Source organism: Stegodyphus dumicola, chromosome 7, assembly GCF_044657685.1.
Source record: "Stegodyphus dumicola isolate Sdum_Otavi_A_Nest chromosome 7, ASM4465768v1".
In the NCBI taxonomy this organism is placed as follows: Eukaryota; Metazoa; Arthropoda; class Arachnida; order Araneae; family Eresidae; genus Stegodyphus; species Stegodyphus dumicola.
Window position 1 is genome coordinate 97,826,317 of NC_140774.1, and position 23,156 is coordinate 97,849,472.

The window sequence follows — 23,156 nt, forward strand, 5'->3', positions numbered from 1 at the left end:
TATTTTTCTTACCGTTACAGCGATTATTTCTTCCAACATGACCACAATACCATATACGGCCGTCTTCAGAATGGACTCTTCTAACGATCTTCATCTGTGATCGAGGTTTTCTCAAAATATTTAAAATAAATTTCCTCTGACCCTTGAAAGAATTTATAAATAAATCTTTGATTAGGAAAGCCAGGCTGGCCAAAATAAGGTCTCAAAGGACAATTTTTGATTCCGATACCAATAATTCTTGGTACTTATCAAAAACAACATTCATCTTTGAAGGAGACATTTTTGAAGGAATTCGAAGATATGAATTAAATTTTAAAATGGCGCGGTAATGCACAAATTTTCAGCAACCTATCAGGGAGCTGATTACAGCTCGTTAATGCACAAATATTCTATAACCAATCAGAAAGCTGATTACATTACGCCTAGAATTAAAATTATTTAAATAACCGTTCATAATAAAATTATTTTTAAAACAAATGCAAAATTAAATTGTATTTTAATATTTAACAGCCATAAATAATGTTTAAAACATTAGATTAAATTTATAGATATTAATAAAACCAATTACTTTTTAAGTAAGGTGACGTCATTGATTACATCATCCACAACATAAAATTATATAAAATATTATAAACAACAAGATTTTTGTTTCAAATAAAAATGCAAAATTAAATTGATTTTTTTCTTAAGCGTACATCATCTGAATTATCTTTTTTAAAATTATAAATAGAACCACATCCAGAAATTAGCTGATGCCATTTTTTAATAGATATTTTGTCTAATAACAATTAAATAATTTACAATCGTGCTTTTAAACAGTAACCAGAAAGATAAGATAAAACGTATTGTAGGAGAGTGATTTTCTGAGACTGACTTTAAATGCTTGTCTTAGGAGACAATTAATACAGGATATAATATTCATAATGCCTGCTATAAAATATTGTCAGAGTTATTATATCGCAAATTAAAATCAAATTAATGTCTTTAAAAAATAAAAATAAATATTTTCTCCTCGTTCACTGTTTTGGTAGCAACAAGCCGTTAAGAACAAGCTGTGTTGTATTTTATATGTGTTGGGTACGTGCTCAGTGATGATTACAAGATGTACACAAACATCGTTTATTCTACATTACTCATCTACTATTCTATATTACAGTTAAAGATAATAATAGATACAGTTACAGTTACATATATAACATCTCCCTTTTTTATAAAAAAATAATAATAGTAGTAAAATTAAACATATTCTTTTAAATAATAAGGTTTCTTAACAGTCCTACCAGATCGAGTGACGTAGTTATGTCCATTTGAAAACTTTGATGATACTATACCTCTTTCACTATTTGGTGACACAACACTTCTGTTAGATTTTGAAGGACCTTACAGGCACATCTAAATTTGAAGTGCTCCTACTATTTTCATGTATCTCGGGTTCATCTATAACTTCATTCTCATAGTTTTGTATTGCAAACTCTTCCTGATTAGTTCCTTTAAGAAGGTCTCTTCTGTTCCTTTCTACAATTCTTCCATCTGTTCTTATAATTCTATATGAATGTGGTCTTTCTGCTTCTTCTATAATTTTCCCTCTTTCATTTAGTTTTTTCCCATTCTCTTTTATGTAAACATGATCTCCTGTTTTCAGTGGTTTTAATGGTCTTGCATTCCTATCATAATAACTTTTTTGTAAGGTTTGTCTCTTCAATAAATGTTGTTTATGGTCTTCATATCGTTTAGCTTGGACAAAATTCTCTTTTATAGGCATCAATCCATTTACTTTTCTTCCAAACATCAATTCTGAAGGTGACTTAATTTCATCTGAAATAGGAGAGTTACGATATTCCAGTAAAACTAAATATGGATCTTTGTTGTCAACTACAGCTTTTTCTAACATTCGCTTGACAGTTTGAATATGTCTTTCAACCATTCCATTAGACTGTGGATAATTTGGACTTGAAGTTCTGGTTTCAAAATTCCATCTTCTTGCAAAATCTTTATATTTTCTACAATTATATTGTGGACCATTATCCGAATATACTATTTTCGGAATACCATGTCTTGCAAAAATTGATTTCAATTGCTTTATCACTGCTACACTTGACAAATCTTCCAAATGTCCAATTTCAACATATTTGCTAAAATAATCTATAACTATTAGATAATCCCTTCCTTGAAAGTAAAAGAGGTCTGTTCCCAATACTTCCCATGGACCATTAGGTATTTCTTTAGATATCATTGGTTCTTTAGTATTAGCTTTTTGTAAACTTAAACATGTTTGACAATTCAGTACCAAATCTTCAATTTCTTTGGACATTCCTGGCCAATATAATATTTCTCTTGCTTTGATTTTGCATTTTACTACTCCTAAATGACCATAATGAATTCTGCTTAACATATCTTTTCGTAAACTTCTTGATACAACAACACAGGAATTTTTAAATATTAATCCATTTGCTTCTGATAGTTCTTCTCTGAAGTTAAAATATGGTTTTGCCAGTTCTGGAACCATACATTTTTCATCTGGCCATCCAGTTTTAATTAATTTTCTTAAAACTTCATCTTTTTCTGTTTCCAGTTGAAAAACTTCCATTTTACCATTAGACATTGGTATACATTCTACAACTAATCCAACATGAGCTTCTATTTCTCCTTCAAAGAAATCAGATCCTTTATCAGTGAATGATCTTGATAATGCATCCGCTATAAAAAGTTCTTTTCCTGGTTTATATTTTATCTCAAACTGATATGTCTGTAATCTTATATGCATTCTTTGTAGTCTTACAGGGCATTTATTTAATGGCTTTTTGAAAATTGATTCCAGTGGTTTATGATCACTTTCCACAGTAATATTTTTTCCAAATATATACTGGTGAAATTTCTCACACGCAAATACAATAGCTAAAGTTTCCTTTTCAATTTGAGCATAATTCTTCTGTGTATCTGTTAATGCCTTAGATGCATATGCCACTGGTAAATTATTCTGCAGTAAGACTGCTCCTAGTCCTTCTTGAGATGCATCTACAGATAAAACTACTGGCATGTTTATATCATTAAAACTGGTTTATTTACCAAGACATCTTTTAGTCTTCTAAATGCTTTTTCATGTGTTGCATTCCAGTTCCAGATAACTTGTTTTTTCAACAAATCTCTTAAACATGATGTCAATTTTGATACATTAGGTATAAATCTAGAAACATATGTAATCATTCCTAGGAAAGTTTCTAATTCTTTCACATTTTTTGGTGGTTTTATATCTAGAATAGCCTTAATTTTGTCTTCATCTGGTTTTAAACCATCTTTAGAAAATATATGTCCCATATATTTCACTTCATTCAGCCCAAATTTACATTTATTTAAATTAAATTTAACATTCTTTTCTCTGGCTCTGTCCAACAATTTCTTTAATCTTGAATCACGTTCTTTTTTATCTTTACCCCAAACTAATAAGTCATCTATATGTATTTGAACTCCTTCTAAATCACTAAAAATTTCAGAAAAACTTCTGTGGTAAACTTCTGGTGATGAATTCAGTCCATATGGCAATTTCAAAAAACAATATCTACCAAACGGTGTGTTAAATGTAGTAAATTCACAACTTGAATCTGACAGTTTAATTTGCCAAAATGCTTTGTTTGCATCTAAAATACTAAAGACCTTTGCATTTGTCATTTGAGATGAAATTTCTTCAAAGGTTGGTATGTGATAATGTTCTCTCAGTATATTTTGGTTAAGGTGCTGAGGATCTAAACACACTCTTAAATTTCCATCCTTTTTCCTTACTACCACTAATGATTTCACGAATTCTGTTGGTTGGTTAACTTTCTTTATAATACCATCTTTTTCCATTCTTGCTAATTCCTTTTTTAATGGATTTAATAAGCTAAGTGGAATTTTCCTACAGGGTTCTATTTTACCAACAGCTCCTGATTTTAATTTAATATGATATGTATATTCAGTTAAATTCCCAGTTCCTTTAAACAAATCTTGATATCCTTTTAAAAGTTCTGGTAACCTTTCATTAGAATCAGGATTTACTGTACAAATCCTTTGTATTAGGTTTAATTTTTGCAATGTAGGTAAACCTAAAATAGCTGGAACAGTTTTATCACTTGCTACGACTTGAAATTCTATTTCATCCTTGTCCCCTTTCGATGTTTCACATAATAATTTACATTTTCCAACTACATCAATTGTAGTACCATTGTAATTATTTAAAGTGACTTTTGATTTAGTCAAACATTTCTCTCTTAAATTTAATTGTTTAAATTTAGGCAATAGTAGCACATTACACTGAGCTCCAGTATCCAACTTAACAAATAAATATTTAGATATGTTTACTTTTAGTTTTTCAAACCATTCAGTTTTATTTTTAGAAAATGGATTTATATCTTCTACTGACCCTAAAATATATTCATTACCATTATTATGTAACTCATGCTCTAAATTATTCTGTACAACATTAACATTTTTAAAAGTGCACATTTTAGAAAAGTGATTTTTCTTTTTACAGTACAAGCAAATCTTATTATAAGCAGGACAGTTGTATAACTTATGAAGAGTTCCACATTTTCTACATGGTTTTGTATTATTGTACTTATTTCCTTGATAGTTTGAAGAAGATTTAGTACTTTGTTGCTTTTGTTTTACATGAAAGTCTTTCTTACAAGGCTGACTTTTTTCCTCTGAAGGTCGAAATTTATTACGTTTGATAGCTTCTATTTTATTTTCTTCAGTTAAAGTTTTCAGCTGAAGTTCTGCTAATTCAGAAGCTGTACACATTTTAATACATTTCTCCAATGTTAACTGATCTTCCCTTAATAATCTATCTTTGAGATTTTTATTTAGAATTCCATTTACTATTCTATCCCTTATTAAACTATCTTTTAATTCTGAAAATCCACAGTTGCTATTTAATTTCTTTAAATCGGTTAAGAAATCATCAAACGATTCACCTACATGTTGTGTTCGACAGAAAAATATATGTCTATCAACACTTTCGTTTGCTTTCGGTATGCAAAAATTTTCGAAAGCTTCAATTACTTTGTCAACATCCTTCTTATCTTCTTCACTTAAATTAAAAGTATTAAATTTTTCAAGTGCTTCTTCACCAATTATATGCAATAAAATAGCTACTTTAATTAATTTCAGGTGATTTAGTAATACCACCAAACGCTAACATATAAATTTGGAATTTTTGTTTCCATTTCTTCCAATTTTCGCTTAAATTTCCTTCGAAACTTAGATTACTTGGTGGCTTTAATCCATCCATATTTAATTTAGGACTTTAAATAGTTTATATATACGTATTTTTAGCCACTTCCAATAGAAATAAACAACTCACTTACCAGCGATATAAGTTTCGATTTCACAGTAAACAACTTCCCATGATGTTTTTGTTTAGAACATCTTTACCGAGGCTGCATGGTTCTTCAAAAAAGATTTTCTTTTTTAATCAACGACGGGCTGCGCCATGTGTTGTATTTTATATGTGTTGGGTACGTGCTCAGTGATGATTACAAGATGTACACAAACATCGTTTATTAGACAGACAGACAGACAAAGTAGACAGATGTCTTGTTTTGCACCCGCTAAGTCTTTCTGCACCGATGGGCGAAAAATCAAGCATAGGTGCGAAGGAAAGGTATATAGAAAGGGGGCAATTTCGTATTTGAGGAGAGTAAAAAGGGAACTTCGTACATCTTGCACGAGTTCAAAAGGTCAGGAAGAAAAGATGGGACAAAATAAAATTTAAAATAAATGGCCCAAAAATAATAGAGAGGAAAAAAAAAGGCCTATAGAAAAAAAGGAAAAGAAGTAGAAAATATCCTAAAATACGATTGTGTCCATGAGTGTAGTTAAAAGGAGGAAAATTTTTCTTCATTTACAATAAATAGTGTCTCACAAGTGTGTGTGTGTGTGTGTGTGGTGAGTGTGTTTGGTAATGATGAATAGATGTGTTACTGGGGGAGAAAAAAATATTGACGGTGTTAAATTGCTTCGTATCAAGGTATTTAGCATGAAATACAAAGTAATATGTATGCTGAGTATATGCAAAGTAATATGTATTGCATCCTGAGATATCAACAAAAGTCATCATACAAAGTATATATTAATTTAACTAAAGTAAATTGTGCTATTTTCGTTCCCAACATTTTCATACATTTTTGCAAAAAACAGCAGCAGACAAACAAGATAGAACCATATACAATACAAGACCACAACCGTACACACACACACAAAAAAAAAAAAGATATATATATATATATGTGTGTGTGTATGTAAATTACTGAGTATATGTATTAAAAACACAAATTAAACATAGTATTTATTAATTTATATATCATAATTTGTTACAAGATTTATTATTTTGCTATCATAATTTATTACTACTTAATTAATTAATTACACAATTAATTACTTAATTAATTACACAATGAGGGACACCGTTGTTTATATAAGCTCATAGTTCTAAGAATTTATTTAAGGCAGTGACGAATAATCCATTCGTTACATATGGACATTTAACAGATAGCAAGGAACAGTATGAGAAAAAATCGGTGAGGTATAATATTATTTAAAGGCAAAAATATTTAAGCGATCTAAAAAAAAAAAAAAGAATCCAGAGGATCCGAGAGGAAATAGCGCGATGCCGTGAGTCCCCTATTTTCCCTCTCACGAGATTCCTCAAAGCAAGATAAGGGGGCTTTGTAAGTGACGACAGACATGAACTGATAACGTTGGCGTCTGTTCGGAATTGTTTAACAAAGGAAGCCACAGGCAATAAGCAATTTCAAGTATTTTTTAATGCTAAAAACTGATTAAAAGTTAAAATTTATTGATTTAAACGCACATATTTATAGAAATTTGATTGAGTGTAGATGAAAGAAGGGTACTTATCTTAAAATTCCAGCCTTTCGTTGTACTTCCTCACATTGTCCGCTGTTTCATTCTCATCAACATCGCAACTGAAAAACTTTTGAAAACGTGTAGGTATTGTAGAAAAATCAGTATTTCAAAGTAATTTAATAGATATTCCCCAAGGGGAAAGGAATTTTTTTCACTTTTTTACGGAGCGCTGCGAACGTCCAGCCGCTTGCCTCGGTGATCGCAGCGCCCTCCTTATTCACATCGTTTATTCTACATTACTCATCTACTATTCTATATTACAGTTATAGTTAAAGATAATAATAGATACAGTTACAGTTACATATATAACACAAGCGTTAAGGCTGTTCTCCGAACCTTATCCGCGTAAACTCTTAAAAATTAAAAGAAAATAACTTACTACTAGATATTCGAAATTTATATATTTTACTTTTAAATAAGCGAACGGTCTTGGGAAAAAAATTAACTCAAACTCCAAAAAATACATTGTTGGCTCTTCCGGTTTCAAGTTTTAAATATCGTCAAATTAGTATTCGTCGGATTTAGATAATAGTGAAATATTTCACATAAATTAAGACAATGAATAACATGCCCTACATTTTACACTATGATGAACTATCAATTTCAATTACAGCTTCACTGCATAAAACGATTGTTATTAAATACGCTGGATTGGCAAGAAGTCGCCAAATGTGTAGCAAATTGGAGGAACTGAATATCCGCGGGCAGTTTACTGCATACGGATAACTTGAAGAACAGGGTGAAAAGGTCGTACTAGCCTTGTTTGTGTTCTCAAGTTAGCTTGTCGCGAAATATAGACCCTTGAATGATTGCTTTCCGATTTCGATCACATGGGCAAAAAATAAAGCTCTCTTGAGCTAATGTGGCTCCCTCTATATTGCATCAAACTAACTACTTCTGCAATTTTCCTATTTCTGCTCATTACTTAGATATTTTTATGATGTGGAAAAAACTTATATGAGATGTTTTGCTTTGTATACCATCTATAGTAGTTATTTATTTTAAAGGCAAAATTGCCTCGTGCACAAATTAAAAAAAAAAAAGCCTATAATGCATGTCCAGTTTTACGATTTTTGAGGGAAAACCTATACGACGAACCAATAAACTAGTTAAACAGAAATTAGTTGTTTTTGCAAACTTTAATGTAATTCTTTCACGTTTGCGAACAAGGATCATGCACTTAGCAACCAGGGATAAATAGAAGGGCTAGCTCATTTCTTTGTTCGACTCCTCGCCGACGCGAGCCTAATGGGGGGACGTAACAGGCAATAATCTGACGTCACTGTGATGCCACCTGTCCTGATTTCTCGCGTTTAAAACAGTATTTTCATTGAGCTGCGAGACGATTTTCTAGAGGTTACGTATCCCAAATTAATTTTAATAATATATATATCTGTTTTCTAATAATGTATATATTTAAAATAATTTATATATATGTAATTTTAATCAGTTTTTATTTTAAATTCTATATTGTAAAGTATCGTTTACGTAATATGGCTTTTTGCGCTGCAGTAACATGCCGTAGCACTTACAGAAGTATGAAAGGATGATATATTTTATTTCATGGGACCAAAGGATCCAAATGAGAGTTTGCTTTTGAAGAAAGTATGGATACACAAATGTCAAAGAGAAGATTCTATTAATGTGAAGAGCGGAAAAATTTGCAGCGAACATTTTCTATGCAGTGTTTATGAAGATGATATGAAAAATCGCTTGTTTGGATAGCCACAAAAAGAAACTGTTGGAATGGAATGCTGTGCCGAAAGTAAATTTTGATGACAATAATAAATCGAAATTGATGATGACAATAATGAATCAAATTTTAATGATTTTGAAATAAAACTCACAAATGAAAATGTAGATCATCCTGAATGTTTAAGGATAAACAAGAATGCATTGATAATTTGAAGAACAAAATAATATCCTTGGAAAATTGTATTAAATTGTATTAAAGTATTGAAAAATAGAGAAAAGAACAATTTTAGAATGTTTGTTCAGCGACAAAGAAGGTGGACGACATCTAGACAGAAATTAAAATCTCAAATAGCGAAATTTGGGGAGGGGAGCACAAATCGGAGAATTTTGAAAAATGTCTAAAGCTTATTTTTATAAAGACGCAGATTAATGCATTACTGAAAAAGAAGAAAAAAATCAGGTGGACTAGTGAAAATATTTCACGTAGCATCGTCATAAGAGCTCTGTCATCTTAAAGCTATGATTTTTGGAAAGAAAAAAAATTGGAATATCTTTACCTGGTATTATCAAATTAAAGAAATGGTGTTTATTTTATTTTTTAGTGTTTTCTAAATTTTATTGTAGTCAAAGAATTCAAAGTAATATTCTTACTCTAAAGAAGGAAGGAGGCGAATATTTGTATTCTGTAGAAAAAATAGGCGTTCTCAGTTTCGACGAAATGCATATAGATTGAAAACTTTGCTATGACTCTAAACTGGACTAAGTTGGTTCTTTTCAAAATGTGCAGTTTGTTTTAATCAGAGGTCTCATTTCGCGCTCTGCCTCAAATTACTGAGAAACCGCGTTTTAGATAGAGGATTTGTTTTAGAAGATGGATCTGTTTTAAATTTTGATATTATTAAAGAGGTTTTAAATAGAGATTGAGAAGAAATCAAATTGTGTCAAAAACTAAAATTATTTAATGTTCAAGGGAAACGAGAGACAAAAAGTCTCTCCAGAGAAAACATTATTTTCAAAAAGTACCGCAAAAGGTATACTCTACCGCACAGGAAATCAGAAAGCATCTGACTTCTATGAGTTAATCGATAATATCTTCGGTATTATGTGTATGTGTGTATTTAATTATGGCAAAGCACACTAGGGCTATCTGCCTAAGGAGAGGGATGCCTTCGTGGAGGACTTTCTAAGGGAAACTGGCTCGTATACACGTTAAACATGGGGAAAACCACGAAAACACCCATGCAGCCAGCCCGTTTGCGGGATTCGAACCTCGGACCAAACTACCAGTGTTCAGCGACTTTACCGCTTGGCCGCTGGTGGGCCTCTTCGGTATTATGAATAGTACCAAAATAGTACCAAGAAGAATAACAAGTATTTAACAAACTAATTTTGTTAAAACGTACTTTTAAAGTTATTCTTATTGTATCCTTTGTAACTAATTATTGATTAGATTTTGTGCTAGATTAGCATTCTAGATAAAATATAATAGTATAAAACATCAAAGTAATTGGCATAAAAAGACCTGCTTCCTCACACTTTACTCACACTTTTGAAAAATTAAATAACTATTTTAGGTACTCTGAATAAAGCTATTTTGTCATAATTAAGGTAACAATCTTATATACATTTATTTAATTGTAATATAGATATAAGTATAAATTACAAAATTATTTAAAAAATATCTATTATATTGAATCGGAAGAGAATTATAACAATGTAAAATTTACAATTAGGCAAAAAATCAAACGTAGGTTAGCAGAAATGTTGCCATATATGTCATATATGTTTAAACCTATGTCAGTGTAAAGTTGTTTTTTGAGTAAATTTAAATAGCTGCTATTATAGTTATCTTAGAAGCAGCATAAAAATTCTCACAGTTAGCATGCAAATAAAAAAATGATTAGAAATAAACGTGCATTAAATAAAAAAACCTGCAAATAAAAATTAAAAAAAACCACGGAACTTTATGTTAAAAGAGTAGCACATTTTATCTATTATTTTAAAATTGAGTAAGCATTATTAAATTTTTTAATGGTTCAGTCTAAAATTCATAAATCAGTAACATTGCCTCTTCCAAATTATAGCTATCTTTCACACACAGCTCATTTTAAACGCTGGTTCAAAAACGCTAATTTCCAAGCTGTGAATTATATTGGCGCGCTCAGCGTCATCATGGCTACGTCATCACTTCTCACTTTCTGCTTCAGGGGAAAAAGCTCTATGAGCTAGCCCTTCTCTTCTAAGTCCTGCTTAGCAACAAGCAATTTGGATTATTTGCAATGAGTAGTTGAATAAATCTGGCAACATCGCGAAAAAGAAAATGGTGGTGTATGTTTCTAAAGTCTGTGAAACTGTTTATGATTTGAAAATGTTTATATTTTGAAAAAATAGCGTATAGTCGTAATATTCTGTTTTCTATGTATAAAGAAGCAGATGCCGAAATGAGTTTCAACAGAGAAAAAGGTCTTTTCAATGTCGCACCTGGTTTTCATTTCCCGAAACGTGAACGTACGTATCTGATGTTTTAATGTAAAAAGAGAATTTTTGACTTGGTTGTATAATTAATATCGCTGACCGAATTTAAGAGCACTTCAGAATCGGATTTTTAGAGACATTAAAAGGTTATTGAACTCCTTACATAACTGAAATCTGTTGTAATGTAAATATGAATATGAATAGTCTAGGATCTACAGATATAGCTTCTGAAGTTGTAGTTTCTGATACCCGTGAAGTTGAAATTGCGGATATCTTAGTTGGTATGCCTGTTGAGACTGTAGTTTCAGGTGTTGAAGTTTCAGAAGAACAGCCATTAATTGCCTTGCAACCATTACTGGATGCCAGTAGTCAAGGGATAATTTTACAACCCCAGGAAGAAATAGTTGGTGCTGATTCCGAATCGGAAGGTTTGTCAGCTTACGAACAGATACCAGTCTCTACAAATGACGTTATCTTAGACACTAGTGCTGGGCCTGTAAATAAGCGAGGAAGAAAAGGCAAAAAATTAGCCAACAAAGGCAAGTTGACTGGAGAACAGTTAACAGAAAACAAACGTGCAGCACGAAAATGGGATCGAAAGCAAGTTCAGATAAAAACTCTGGAAGGAGAGTTTTCCGTAACAGTATGGGCATCTGGTAGTGATGATGATAAAAAAGGTATGTCTGTTGACGATTCTTTAACGCCAGAACCTGATCCTGATTACACAGAATACATGACAGGAAAGAAGACTTTGCCTGGCGGTATACCTGGTGTTGATTTGAGTGATCCTAAACAACTTGCTGAATTTGCTAAGATGAAGCCTCGTAAACAGAATGATGATGTTGCTAGAACTATAGCTTGTCCTCATAAAGGCTGTAATAAAATGTTTCGCGATAATTCTGCTATGAGAAAACACTTACATACACATGGCCCCAGAGTTCATGTGTGTGCTGAGTGTGGTAAAGCATTTGTGGAAAGCTCTAAATTGAAAAGGCACCAACTTGTCCATACTGGGGAAAAGCCTTTTCAGTGTACATTTGAGGGGTGTGGGAAACGTTTTTCTCTGGACTTCAATTTGCGTACTCATGTTCGTATTCACACGGGAGATCGACCATATGTTTGTCCTTTTGATGAATGTAATAAGAAATTTGCCCAGTCAACTAACTTAAAATCTCATATCCTTACTCATGCTAAAGCTAAATTTGAAGTTTTTGGTTAGTTTATTTCATCTGCAGAATTTTTTAACACATGATTTTTTTTTTTTTTTTTAAGTCTTTAAATTTGTTCAGAAAGTAATTGATTTTGATCTGACATGTTTTTCGAGAACTTTTATTTAAGTTTTTACAAAATGAAAAATAGCATTTTTTATAGCTACTTTGATTATAAACGTAAAAACTTTCTGTGCAAACGTTTAAAGTAGGAAAGTATTAATGATTATTTTTTACTGAAATGTACTCATTTAGCTAATTGTAGTAATATTACTATGTGAGCTGTTAAAAATGAATAATAAATTGTAATTACTTGGTGCTATAATGTGTGCATTTTTTATTTCATGTCACAGAAACTGCGGTTCAGAAATCTATCGCTGTGGGTTTCAGATTTTTGTTTTTGTAAAAATTGCGTTATCATTTAATTTGTTACATGCTCAAATTTTATCCAACGACAACAGTAAAATATATTACCATGTAATAAATTATGTTTCCTTATTTAGATTTTGATCTGAGCTTTCTGAAATGAGTATATTTTTGGAATATTTCCTTCCTAATTTTTATTTTCAATGTTTAAATATTTTTTATTTTAGAAAAAATTGTATTTTTTGCTTAATTTGAAAATTTGTAGTTAAAAAATTCCAAATGTGGATTAATTTATTTTTAATTTTTCTTCCTTTTCGTGCAAAATATATAGAAGTTTTAAGTTGTAATATATGTGATACCTAATGTGATATGGGTATTATTCTTTTTGGTATTGACTGTAGAAATTTTAAACTATGTCTGATTTGTTTGTGATATTGTTATTTAAAGGAGATATCCCATCTGTGTTATGACTGAATATCAGATGTAAGAAATACTTTTGTATTAAAACATTAATACTCTACTATTTGTTATCTGTTGATCTCCTTCTATACATTTTCTGTTTCCATATTTCTCTGTGCTGTTTTAGCTTTTTTCCTGTTTGTAATATATAAAACAAATAAAAAGCCCAAGTTATAGGCTTTTTATTGTACATAATTTTTTGCATATTGCAAGTAATCTAGTACACCTTGTGGCAGTAATTTCATTTTGCCAAATGTTTTGTGTTTATCATTAAGTGTGAATCTTTCTTCTGAAGTGTAGTGACTTTGAATGACAAAAAGACTACAAGTGTATATGATAGCTTGTATGGAAAAAAAAAAAAAAAAAAAAAGATTAATTGCTAGTGTGTGTACATTGTGGCAAGACAAGTCATTTTTTATGCTGGCATTAAAATAATTGTTTGTTTTTAATTCATTTTTGTAAGTTAAAATGTCTATGGGTTAAATAAAATTTCTAGAACTAAATTGTTTTGTCATGTGTTATTCCTCTTTAAGATAAAATCACACTCAACGAAATATATGTATGTAAAACTAAGAATGTTTTTTAAAGATAAAAGAACATGTAATATATATATTAATTAGTTAAGAGAAGGAAATTGATTACCAATCATTTAATGTGTTCAGTAAATGCTATTCTGCTTTAAATTTAAAAATGGTAAATTTAATCTAATTTTGCATTGACTTTAGATGAAAGTGGTACATTACCTTCTAATTAAACTGAATATTTTTGTTTATAAGAATGAAATTAAGGCTGACCTTTTCTCTTTAAGCAGTTATGTATATAAATAAAAGTGTTATGATTTTTTCCCTTAAATTTCTGAAAGCAAACGTGGTTAATCTATGGATTTTGGTAACTCGGCGATTTTTTGGCGACCAACCCTGCTACAGCAACCTGCTAGTTTTGTTTTGGACGCCATTTTGTTTTCACGAGGTAAAGGCTTTTTTTTTTTTTTTTTTTTTTTTACTCAACATTTTTTTTCCAACAATCTGCTAGCTGAATTATGCTTATGCTAGAACTTTTATGGAACCAAAGTGCTTAATCCTCACGAAGATTAGGTGCAAAATTGGGAGAAAGTGCAGAATTGGCCACTGCTTGCCGCGTTTTTAAGAATTGCAGATACACTGTATCATCCATGTACACGTCAACCTATTTTCACTTTAAAAAAATCATAGAATTGCACAAAAATGGCATTGCGCACACTCTTGAATTTATCCATGTACATTGCTAAAGTCCTAGCTAGTAACCTTTATCGCCTTACCAAAATGTCACCAAACTACCTGTTACCATATTCCAAAGATTATCTGCAAACATTTTTATTAATGTAAAGTGACAAAATTTGCATCCTGTAAAATTAGGAAATATATCCTGTATAAAAAGAAAACTAGATACCAATTTTTGATTACTATGTAACATTTGCCAATCCATGCATCGTAATTTAAGTAATGTGTAAGTAAATATTTCTTTGAATTAAAATTTTAGCATTTATTTTGTATGTTTTACAATAGCTGAGGTACTAAAATGGCAAATTTCCAGACTTAAACCAGGAAAATCAACTAATTTTCATTTTTATTTGCTTATTTATTGTATTTGCTGTTCACTTATTTGTAATGCTTTTGCTACAAGTGAAATTTATACAGGTGCTTTCAAATAATTGTTCAAAAACTTACATTAGCATTTCAAGTTTCTTTATGAATGAAATTTGTTACTAATTTATATCTTAGATGTGTTACAGAGAGCATTTAATATGGTTAATTTTTTAATCTTAAAAAATCTTTTGAGGCAAAGCATTGAATTTGTGGAAAGGTAGGTGAAAGAGTTGTAGCATATTTTCTTAAACCAATTTTCTCATGATTTCTGTTTTCAGCAGGAATTATTAAAGCCCTTCAAAAGCTGCATGAAAAGATACAACGTTTAGAACAGGTTAGAAGGTCGGAGAAGCAGGCAATATCAGCTGAGGTACAGACTGGAGTTGATGATGGAGGTAAGATTTGTAATAAGTAAAAAAATCTCACGATTTGACTGCAATATAATAATTTCACATTTAAAATTCCTATAAGTTATTCCACTTAAATGTGAAGAAAAATTTTACGTGGAAGAGGTTGCATTGTAATAATACATTATTTTCATGACACTTTTGACTTTGAAGATCTTTTATGAAAATTCACGTGATGTGAAAATATTTGAGAAGAAATTCAAATTCTTTAATGATTCGAAATGATATATATCAATGCAATAAGTGGAAAATATTTTTTAATATAACTTTTCAGGCTTTAATTTTTTAGTGTAAGTTATTATTGTTGTGTAGAGTCAGTATAATCTGTTACATAAGAAAAAATTGGGTACTTTTCCGTTTTGCTGGCGCAGGTGATAAAGTCACCAATTGTGGTAAAACTAATGCCAAACGTAATATCTTTTTTACGCCTCATTTTCAAAACAAGTTGCAGCCATTTCTTATCAGGTTGATTTTTTCTTTCAATATTGGCATACAATTACATAGAATTTTTACCAGATAATTAAATTTTATGCCCTAAGGCCATTCGTGATAATTAAGTCAGGATGCAATCACACCGCTCATCTGAAGGCGAAATATAGAAGAGGTAAAGTCAAGGACGTTCATCAGTTCTAATGAGAATACACTAGCAAAGTAAAGCACTGCTGTTTTACATAATTTCTGAATAAGCTATTCATATGAATTGAAATAATTCTTGCATTTAAACTATTATTCCAAATTAAGATTTAACTTGAAATTAATGTAGATAATTGCTGAGAGAATTAGATTTTTGTAGCGTAGTTTATGTGAGAATTAGATTTTTGTAGTGTAGTTTATGTGAGATGAGATCACTTGGTGTCACGTGATATGAACCAGCGAATCAGGATGTTGAACCATGAAAGCGTAGTAAGTTCTTAAATTAATGTCTGTACAAATTTGTCTTTATTTATTGGCTTTTTACAAAATTTTAAACGGTATTAAAATGTTCATGCCTTCAAAATAAAGAATTCTTAGAACTAACATTTTTTATGTGTATACTGTATGTTGTTGCCAATAAAGTCTACTTGGCAAGATTTGCGCCGGTGAAACGGAAAATTGTTTCCTAACCCTCCCCGTTACGTGACTTGCTGCGAAGGATTGTTAAATTATGATTTTTGGAAATGCACATTTTCTTGTTTGTAGTATTGCTCAATATTTTAAGCATACCAATGTATTTTTAGCTCAGAAGGGCTATTGGTCTTGAAGCGGCATTTTGTGTAGAGTCACACATTGAATCACTTTTCGAATTGTTGCCATCAAGTATTATTTTCCTGTATTATTTTTAGAAATTAAATAATGAAGAATCTGCCTGAATGTATGTATGCTTCTCTTGTGAAAAAATGATACATAGAATTTTTTTATTTTTGAATAATGTAGTCCTGCACCTAAATATGGGCTCTAATTTTGATTTTGTTTTATTAGCTGTTTTATGTTTTGTAAAACTTTAACGAATTCTAGATTAAAAAACTCAACAATTTCAAAGCAAGCAGTGGCAACACTGTATGGAACAAAACATTTTTATCTCCAACATGCAAAACTGTCTATCATAAATTCTAAAGATATGCTGTTTTTAAATATTCTTAGCCGAAATGCTCTTAAAATGTGTATGCATGTATGTATAAATGAAAAAAAAAAAAAAAAAAAAAACCTTTTGGGCGTAATATAAAATGAGTTCTTAAAAAAATTTTTTTTCATTATTTATTGTACAGTAGAATTCCAGAAATCCGCAAAGCTTGGAACCAGACGTTGAGCGGATTTTAGGATTTTGCGGGTTTCAGAACAGAAAAGATAAAGCATAATATTTGGACTAAAAGTGCAAAATGAATAAGGCATATTAGATACATTTAATTAAATTATTATATACATTATTGCAATAAATTATTATATGCATTAAATTTTTGTTACATATATAAATTGATTATATTTTTTTAAACTTTTATATCAATAATTTAGTATTTCCGTTTTGACTCGTTATTATTCGGTAAGTATTTTTTTCTTCAATATTTCGTACTCAATGTTGCGGCTTCTGGAACCCATAAACTGAATGTTTATATTTGAGAGGCAACACGGATTTCAGGTCGGCGGATTTTCGGTATTTGACTGTACTTCTTTACCTTTATGGCTAGTGTTGCCACCTCTTGGCCGTATCTTCCCTCACCCTCTTATCTTTGTACAAATTGTTTTTGGCAACGAAGAATCAGGAAATAGAGTGGTATAGATAATGTAGTCCTGCACCTTAAATTAAATATAGAGTGCTATAAAAATAGAGTGTCTTGTGATTTTTGATGCTATTGACCATTTCGTCTGTGCACATTGTGTCGTTATTTTCGAGAAACTTGATATTCTGGGAGAGTAATATTTATTTTAAATTCCTTCTCGGAGCCAGGAGATTTTAATTTTCAGGGCTCAAATCCAGGAGTTTTGGGAACCTATTTATGGCTCCTCTTTTTTAAATTCTACCAAGATTAGCAATAAATTAATATATGATAGACTATTGCCAATAGGCTAGCAGTGTTATGTGAATTAACACTTTCTCAAAACACTGCCAGCCTTTTGGCCTATTTTAAAACTTTTTGATTTTGCAACCACTAAGGATGTTATGATTTTTGCATTTTATCTGAATTAATTTTACATTATTATTTCCTGTTTATACTGTTATTAAAAACAAATATTTAATTTGGGGGTAACAGAATTTCATTTTAAGGATATTATCAAACCAAGGGCAAGCTATGTAAGTTTAATAATTAGATTTTAGTCTTGGTCTTTATAGCAAATTTTTCAAACCCTATTAAAAAATATTCTTAAACTCAAACTTGTTTGAAGAAATTAAGTATTTAAACCGTTCTGGACTTGTCGGTTTCAAATGCTCAATTCTGGTGAATACGAAATATTTTAACTGTTATGCTGCATGTAAATGTATACAACTTTAGCACATATTTGGAAACATATTTTGTTAAAGAAAGTTCAATAACTTTATATTGAAAAAATATGCACCATTGAATACTCTAAAAGTTCAAAATATAATGCACACAATACAGTGCAAGACCACTGTAGTCGCTTAAAAATAAAATTACATGTATCTAGAGTATGTCACAGCTCCTTTCTGCAAAAAAGAAAGCTTAGCAAACATTCAATATGCACTCTTAATGAAAACATTTAAAATCAATTTTTTAACATTATGGAACAGTTTAGTTCTTTCAATACCAAGTTTTCATATAATTGAGTAAGAGGTATGGTCTTTTGTTTGGTTTATGTGGTTAATGGCAAAGCCTCGAGGGCTATCTGTGTAAGGGGAGGGGTGCCTACGTGAAAGACTTTCTAAGGGAAACTGGCTTGTATGCACATTACATATGGGGAAACCACGAAAATGCCCATGCATCCAGCCTGTTCGGGGGATTCGAACCTTGGACTGAATTATGAGCGTTCAGCGATTTTACTGCTCAGCCGCTAGTGGGCTGTGCATGCTCTTTGGATAATATCTTATCGGCTCCAAAACTTTGTAACGCTTATGGAGGTGAGAAGGAGTACCACCATTATGCTTAAGTCTTTTTTAAATTAAATAATATAATGCCTGTAATTTACTTTATTCATTATAAAAATATTTTAAAAACTAGTTCTTAATTCGTAAGGGCATGGGTAAACTGAAGGAGGAACATCTTCATGTATTTTATAATATCCTTGTGGGAAGTAAACACAAGCTTGGCAGTAATCTTGGCACCATTTTAATGGGGGCTATGAAATAAGGAAGTACCTTATTTTTATACCCCTAAGCAGAAAAGAGAGGTGCAGACACACTGGAAATTTTCACTATTAGATGAAAATAGTTTTTGTTTCTTTTTAATTAGCTAACAGCTTTTATTATGATATTCTATCATACACATTTTGTGATATAAAATTTAAAGTGGTTTGTATTGCCTATAGGTAAAGTGGTAATTTTATTGGATTTCAAATTTCTGCACTTAGTTTTGTAAATTATATAGGATTTTCTGACATTTTTCAATATGCCAAGAATGAATAATGAAATTTCAGACCTTTTTTTTCTTATTTTTTAGTTTCTGTTAAAATTGCAAGATAGTTTTTAACTTTAATACCTTTCATTAGAATTTGTGTAAAAAATACGCAGGAAATTCTGTTCCCAAATCTGAAGCAGAATTTTCAATCTTAAATAACCTCTGAATGTGTTTTCAATCTTGAATAACCTCCGAATGTGTGTAAGACTTGGGGAATACGAAGAAATATTTCCAAAGTGATGTAAAATTGCTCTCCAATAACAGCCCAACAAGCAGTTTTAAAGCTAAAAGGTTATTTAATCTAAATCTTAAAATTTTTAAATGAATGAAAAAATTGGATATGTATAGTTACAAAGTTTATATAATGTTTCAAAATTACTTTCTCCTAGTGGGAAACTTTATTTCAAATAGAGGCATTGCTAAAATTTGACTGGTTTATAAATTATTTGTCCTAACTAAAACCAGAGATCTACATTTTTTGCTATTTACATTTATATATATATATATATTTAGGAGAGTTTTCAATGTTATACATCAGGGGTGGGTACAACTGTAGTGCAGATAAATGTATGAAATATTGTAAACTACTCTGTGTCTAAAACAAAATAATTAATTTATTTCATTTCTCTTTAGAAAATGTTTGATTTATAACAGTTTCACAGGAAAGACATATTATCAACAAAAAAAATAAGATCAAAATCATTTAGAACAGTGGGATCTGTTTGGGTTATTTTACTGTAACATATGACTGATTACCCAACTAAATATTAATATCTGAAGTAATACTGTTATGCTTTAACCAAAGAGGTGCCTCCCACCCCCACTCACTTAAGTTAAAACTATTTTCTCCTGCATTGGTTTTTGAAAAATCTGGTAATTTCAGTTGTGGGTTAAATAATTTATATCAAGCTATGTAAGTGTTGAATTATTTAAATAGAATTGGGGCCTTGTAAAAGCAGCTACTGCACTTAATCACAAAAACTGGTAAACTTAATTGTCTGATCTGTAACGTGCAAATTCCAAATGTCACCAAAGGCCTATGGTACTCAGTTTAGCAATAAAATCTCTGAAAACTTTAAGTAATATAATTTAAATTGCAATATACAGTAAAACCTTGAGAGTCTGGAAAGCTTAAAAATGGGTACTGTTCTGTTACCAGAACCTGATTCAGAAATGTATGAATGTATATGCGGGTGTATGTATGTGCATATATGTGTATATGTATACACACACATACATACATATATTTCTGGATCCAGTCCCCCCTGATAACAGAACAGTGCTGAAAAATGCAGTATAAGGAAAATTTCAGGTATTTGAGTGTATGAAAATTGCAGTTCGTGAATGGAAGAATAAATTTCCAATCTAAAATCATCAAAACATCGAAAATCTAAAATCATCGTACAATAATCTTATTTCTTTATACAGTCAAAAGTCGTTAATTCGGACACCCATAATCCGGAATGATCTATAATCCGGACCTCAAAGCTAAAAACTTTCTGCGCATGTGCCGAATTGGCACATGCGCACAGGCGTTTTACGCGTGCGTGTAAGACCTTGACTACTGCGCATGCATGTGCGCAAGTGCAGAATACGTTTTTGCCTGCGCGTTTAATGTATAACGGACGGTGTAAGCTAAAATTAGCTAATTATCTATTTCAGTTAATGTTAATGATTGCGTTGTTCCTTAATCTTCGAATTGGATCCCGCTTATTATTTTTTGCAGACTGTAAGAGCAATTTTATAAAAGTAAACTTGAACTTTCGATTATGTCAAATAGAATTTCCGATGCTGGAACTTCCAAAGGATCTACAAAACAAAAGTATGTTTCGATGTCCAACAAACAAAAAGTGGAATTGCTGCAAAAAATGGATAAAGACATGAAGAATGTGACAGAGAGGTTAGTGAAAACGAAAAAAATTTCGATTGACAAGTTAGTCGGTATTCTCGGCCCATCAATTACGGGACTTGAACAGCGGAACTCTGTAACTGAACAAGAAATTATGTCTGTTTATAGAATTAAAGAGAAAGTATTATCACATAAAACGAAGCAACTTAAACAACTTACATTGAAAGAAATGTTTAATAAAGTAAAGAAATAAATATTAAGCATTTTTTTTTTTTTTTTTTGTAAATTTAGATACCCTTTAGATCATAATTGTTCTTTATTTCATAAATTACGGTTTCATATTTTTAATTGTAGAATTTCTGCATGCCATCTTACGAGATTTAAACTGATGATCTATAATCCGGAAAAATCGATAATCCAGAATTGGCGAAGTCCCGACGAGTCCGGATTAACGACTTTTGACTGTATTGTACATTATATATTATAGAAGTTTGGAAAAAATGCATTTCATACATAAAACCCAATGTATTTTTAAAGGCCTTTGTAACACATGAAAGTAAAACGTCTTGTCCAATAATGAAAGTTCTATGATGAAAGTTTATTATAGATCCTGCCAAACTTGTAGCAATTATTCTGACAGAGGTTTGAAAGAAGTGATTTCACTTTATTTAGTTAGATAATTGAAAGATACAAGTTACAGATATATGATATGCAAAAAAATTAATTACTTGCCATCGTTTTTCATGTTTTATTGCAATTATTCATCCATTTACAGATGGAAGTCGTGTATCATGCCCACTAACATACACTTTCCGTTCTTTACTTTTCACCGCATATCATGCCCATTAACACACTTTGATGCCACAAACCTGTTAGTTTGTATTCTACTGCATGCTGTTTTGATTAACATAGGTCCTAAGTTCTGATTTATTTTATTTCTTTATTTATTTTTCAAAACACAAAGAAAAAACAGATAAATAGGGATTAACTTGCATTCTTCACAAAAACTAAACTAGTATGGCTGTTGTTGATGAATGCCATTTTTGATTGCACGTTGAATGTTAATGAAATCTGACTTGGTAATATTAACATTTATATTTAATTCTAGGATGATATATATTTTAACATACATTCACTTATACACAATCACATTGCATGTAAATACGATATGAGCATTTTTCAGTTCGCAAGTCCGCATGAGTAAAAATCAAGAAAGTCATATTACAGCTACGATAACATCACAGAGAGAAAGAGAGGTGAGTGCGTGCTTCACCAACCGAGTAACCAGTTCGAATTTTCCTCCAGAGAGGAAGAGGGAGAAAGCTGGTAGCGTCCTCTCTTGGGGCAGCGGACAAATAATAATAATGAAGAGTTCTCCACAGTATTCCCCCCCCCACCGAGTACCAAAGGTACGATGAAAAAAATCAGTTCACAAATATCTGGTGTTGAAGCGCACATGTCTTCCCGATCGTGTGACGACTGGTGGAGCACTGGGAGGAAGCGTAAGGTTGGTCGAAGGAGGAGTATCTGGAGTAGCAATTGGATCCGGGGCGTCAGGAGGATCGCTGGTCACAGGAACCTGAGTGTTTGAAGCTTCGAAGAAAGCAGGCATCAGATGATCTATGCTCAGGATGGTTTCCTTGTCGCACACGAGAACGGTGAAATGCTTATTGTTACGTGCACAGACCTTGAAGGGTCCATCGTATGGAGGAGTGAGTGGTGGTTTGACCGCATCGTTTCGCACAAACACGTGAGTGCAAGTGCTCAGTGCATGGTGCACAAAAGGAGCAGATTTGTTGTGGCACGAAGTAGGAGTCGGAGACAGCTTCTTCATCGCCTCTCGGAAAGTCTGGACAAAGGATGCTGGATCGACTGGAGCAGAGGATGGCTGAAAGAACTCAGATGGTAATTGAAGGGGTGTGCCGTAGACAAGTTCAGCGGATGTACCTGTGAGGTCTTGCTTGAAAGAAGAACGCAAACCAAGAAGCACAAGAGGAAGTGAAATAGTCCTTGCGGGTGTCATTACGGCACTTCAGGGCTGCTTTCAGGTCACGATGTAAGCATTCCACTAAGCCGTTGGCGGAAGGATGGTATGGTGAAGTGCGAATTCGGCGTATTCCAAG

At 31.5% G+C, this 23,156-nt stretch overlaps 2 protein-coding genes across 4 annotated transcripts in view; both read left to right on the forward strand.

Moving 5' to 3' along the window:
* The first annotated feature begins 10,878 nt into the window (after window positions 1–10,878).
* LOC118201343 (uncharacterized) overlaps window positions 10,879–23,156 on the forward strand; it is a 47,616-nt gene continuing 35,338 nt past the window's right edge. Inside the window, exons 1-2 of one of the 3 annotated variants that reach the window (XM_085820623.1) lie at window positions 10,879–11,106; window positions 15,010–15,126. In XM_085820623.1, the coding sequence (XP_085676749.1) occupies window positions 11,016–11,106; window positions 15,010–15,126 (208 nt within the window). In that variant the 5' untranslated portion in view covers window positions 10,879–11,015. The remainder of the gene's footprint in view (window positions 11,107–15,009; window positions 15,127–23,156) is intronic. The other 2 variants (XM_035373436.2, XM_035373437.2) reach the window with 2 other exon arrangements.
* LOC118201344 (transcription factor YY2-like) lies at window positions 11,106–13,609 on the forward strand. The gene has a single exon (XM_035373439.2). It carries the CDS (start codon window positions 11,264–11,266, stop codon window positions 12,290–12,292), a length of 1,029 nt encoding a protein of 342 aa, XP_035229330.1. The 5' UTR covers window positions 11,106–11,263; the 3' UTR covers window positions 12,293–13,609.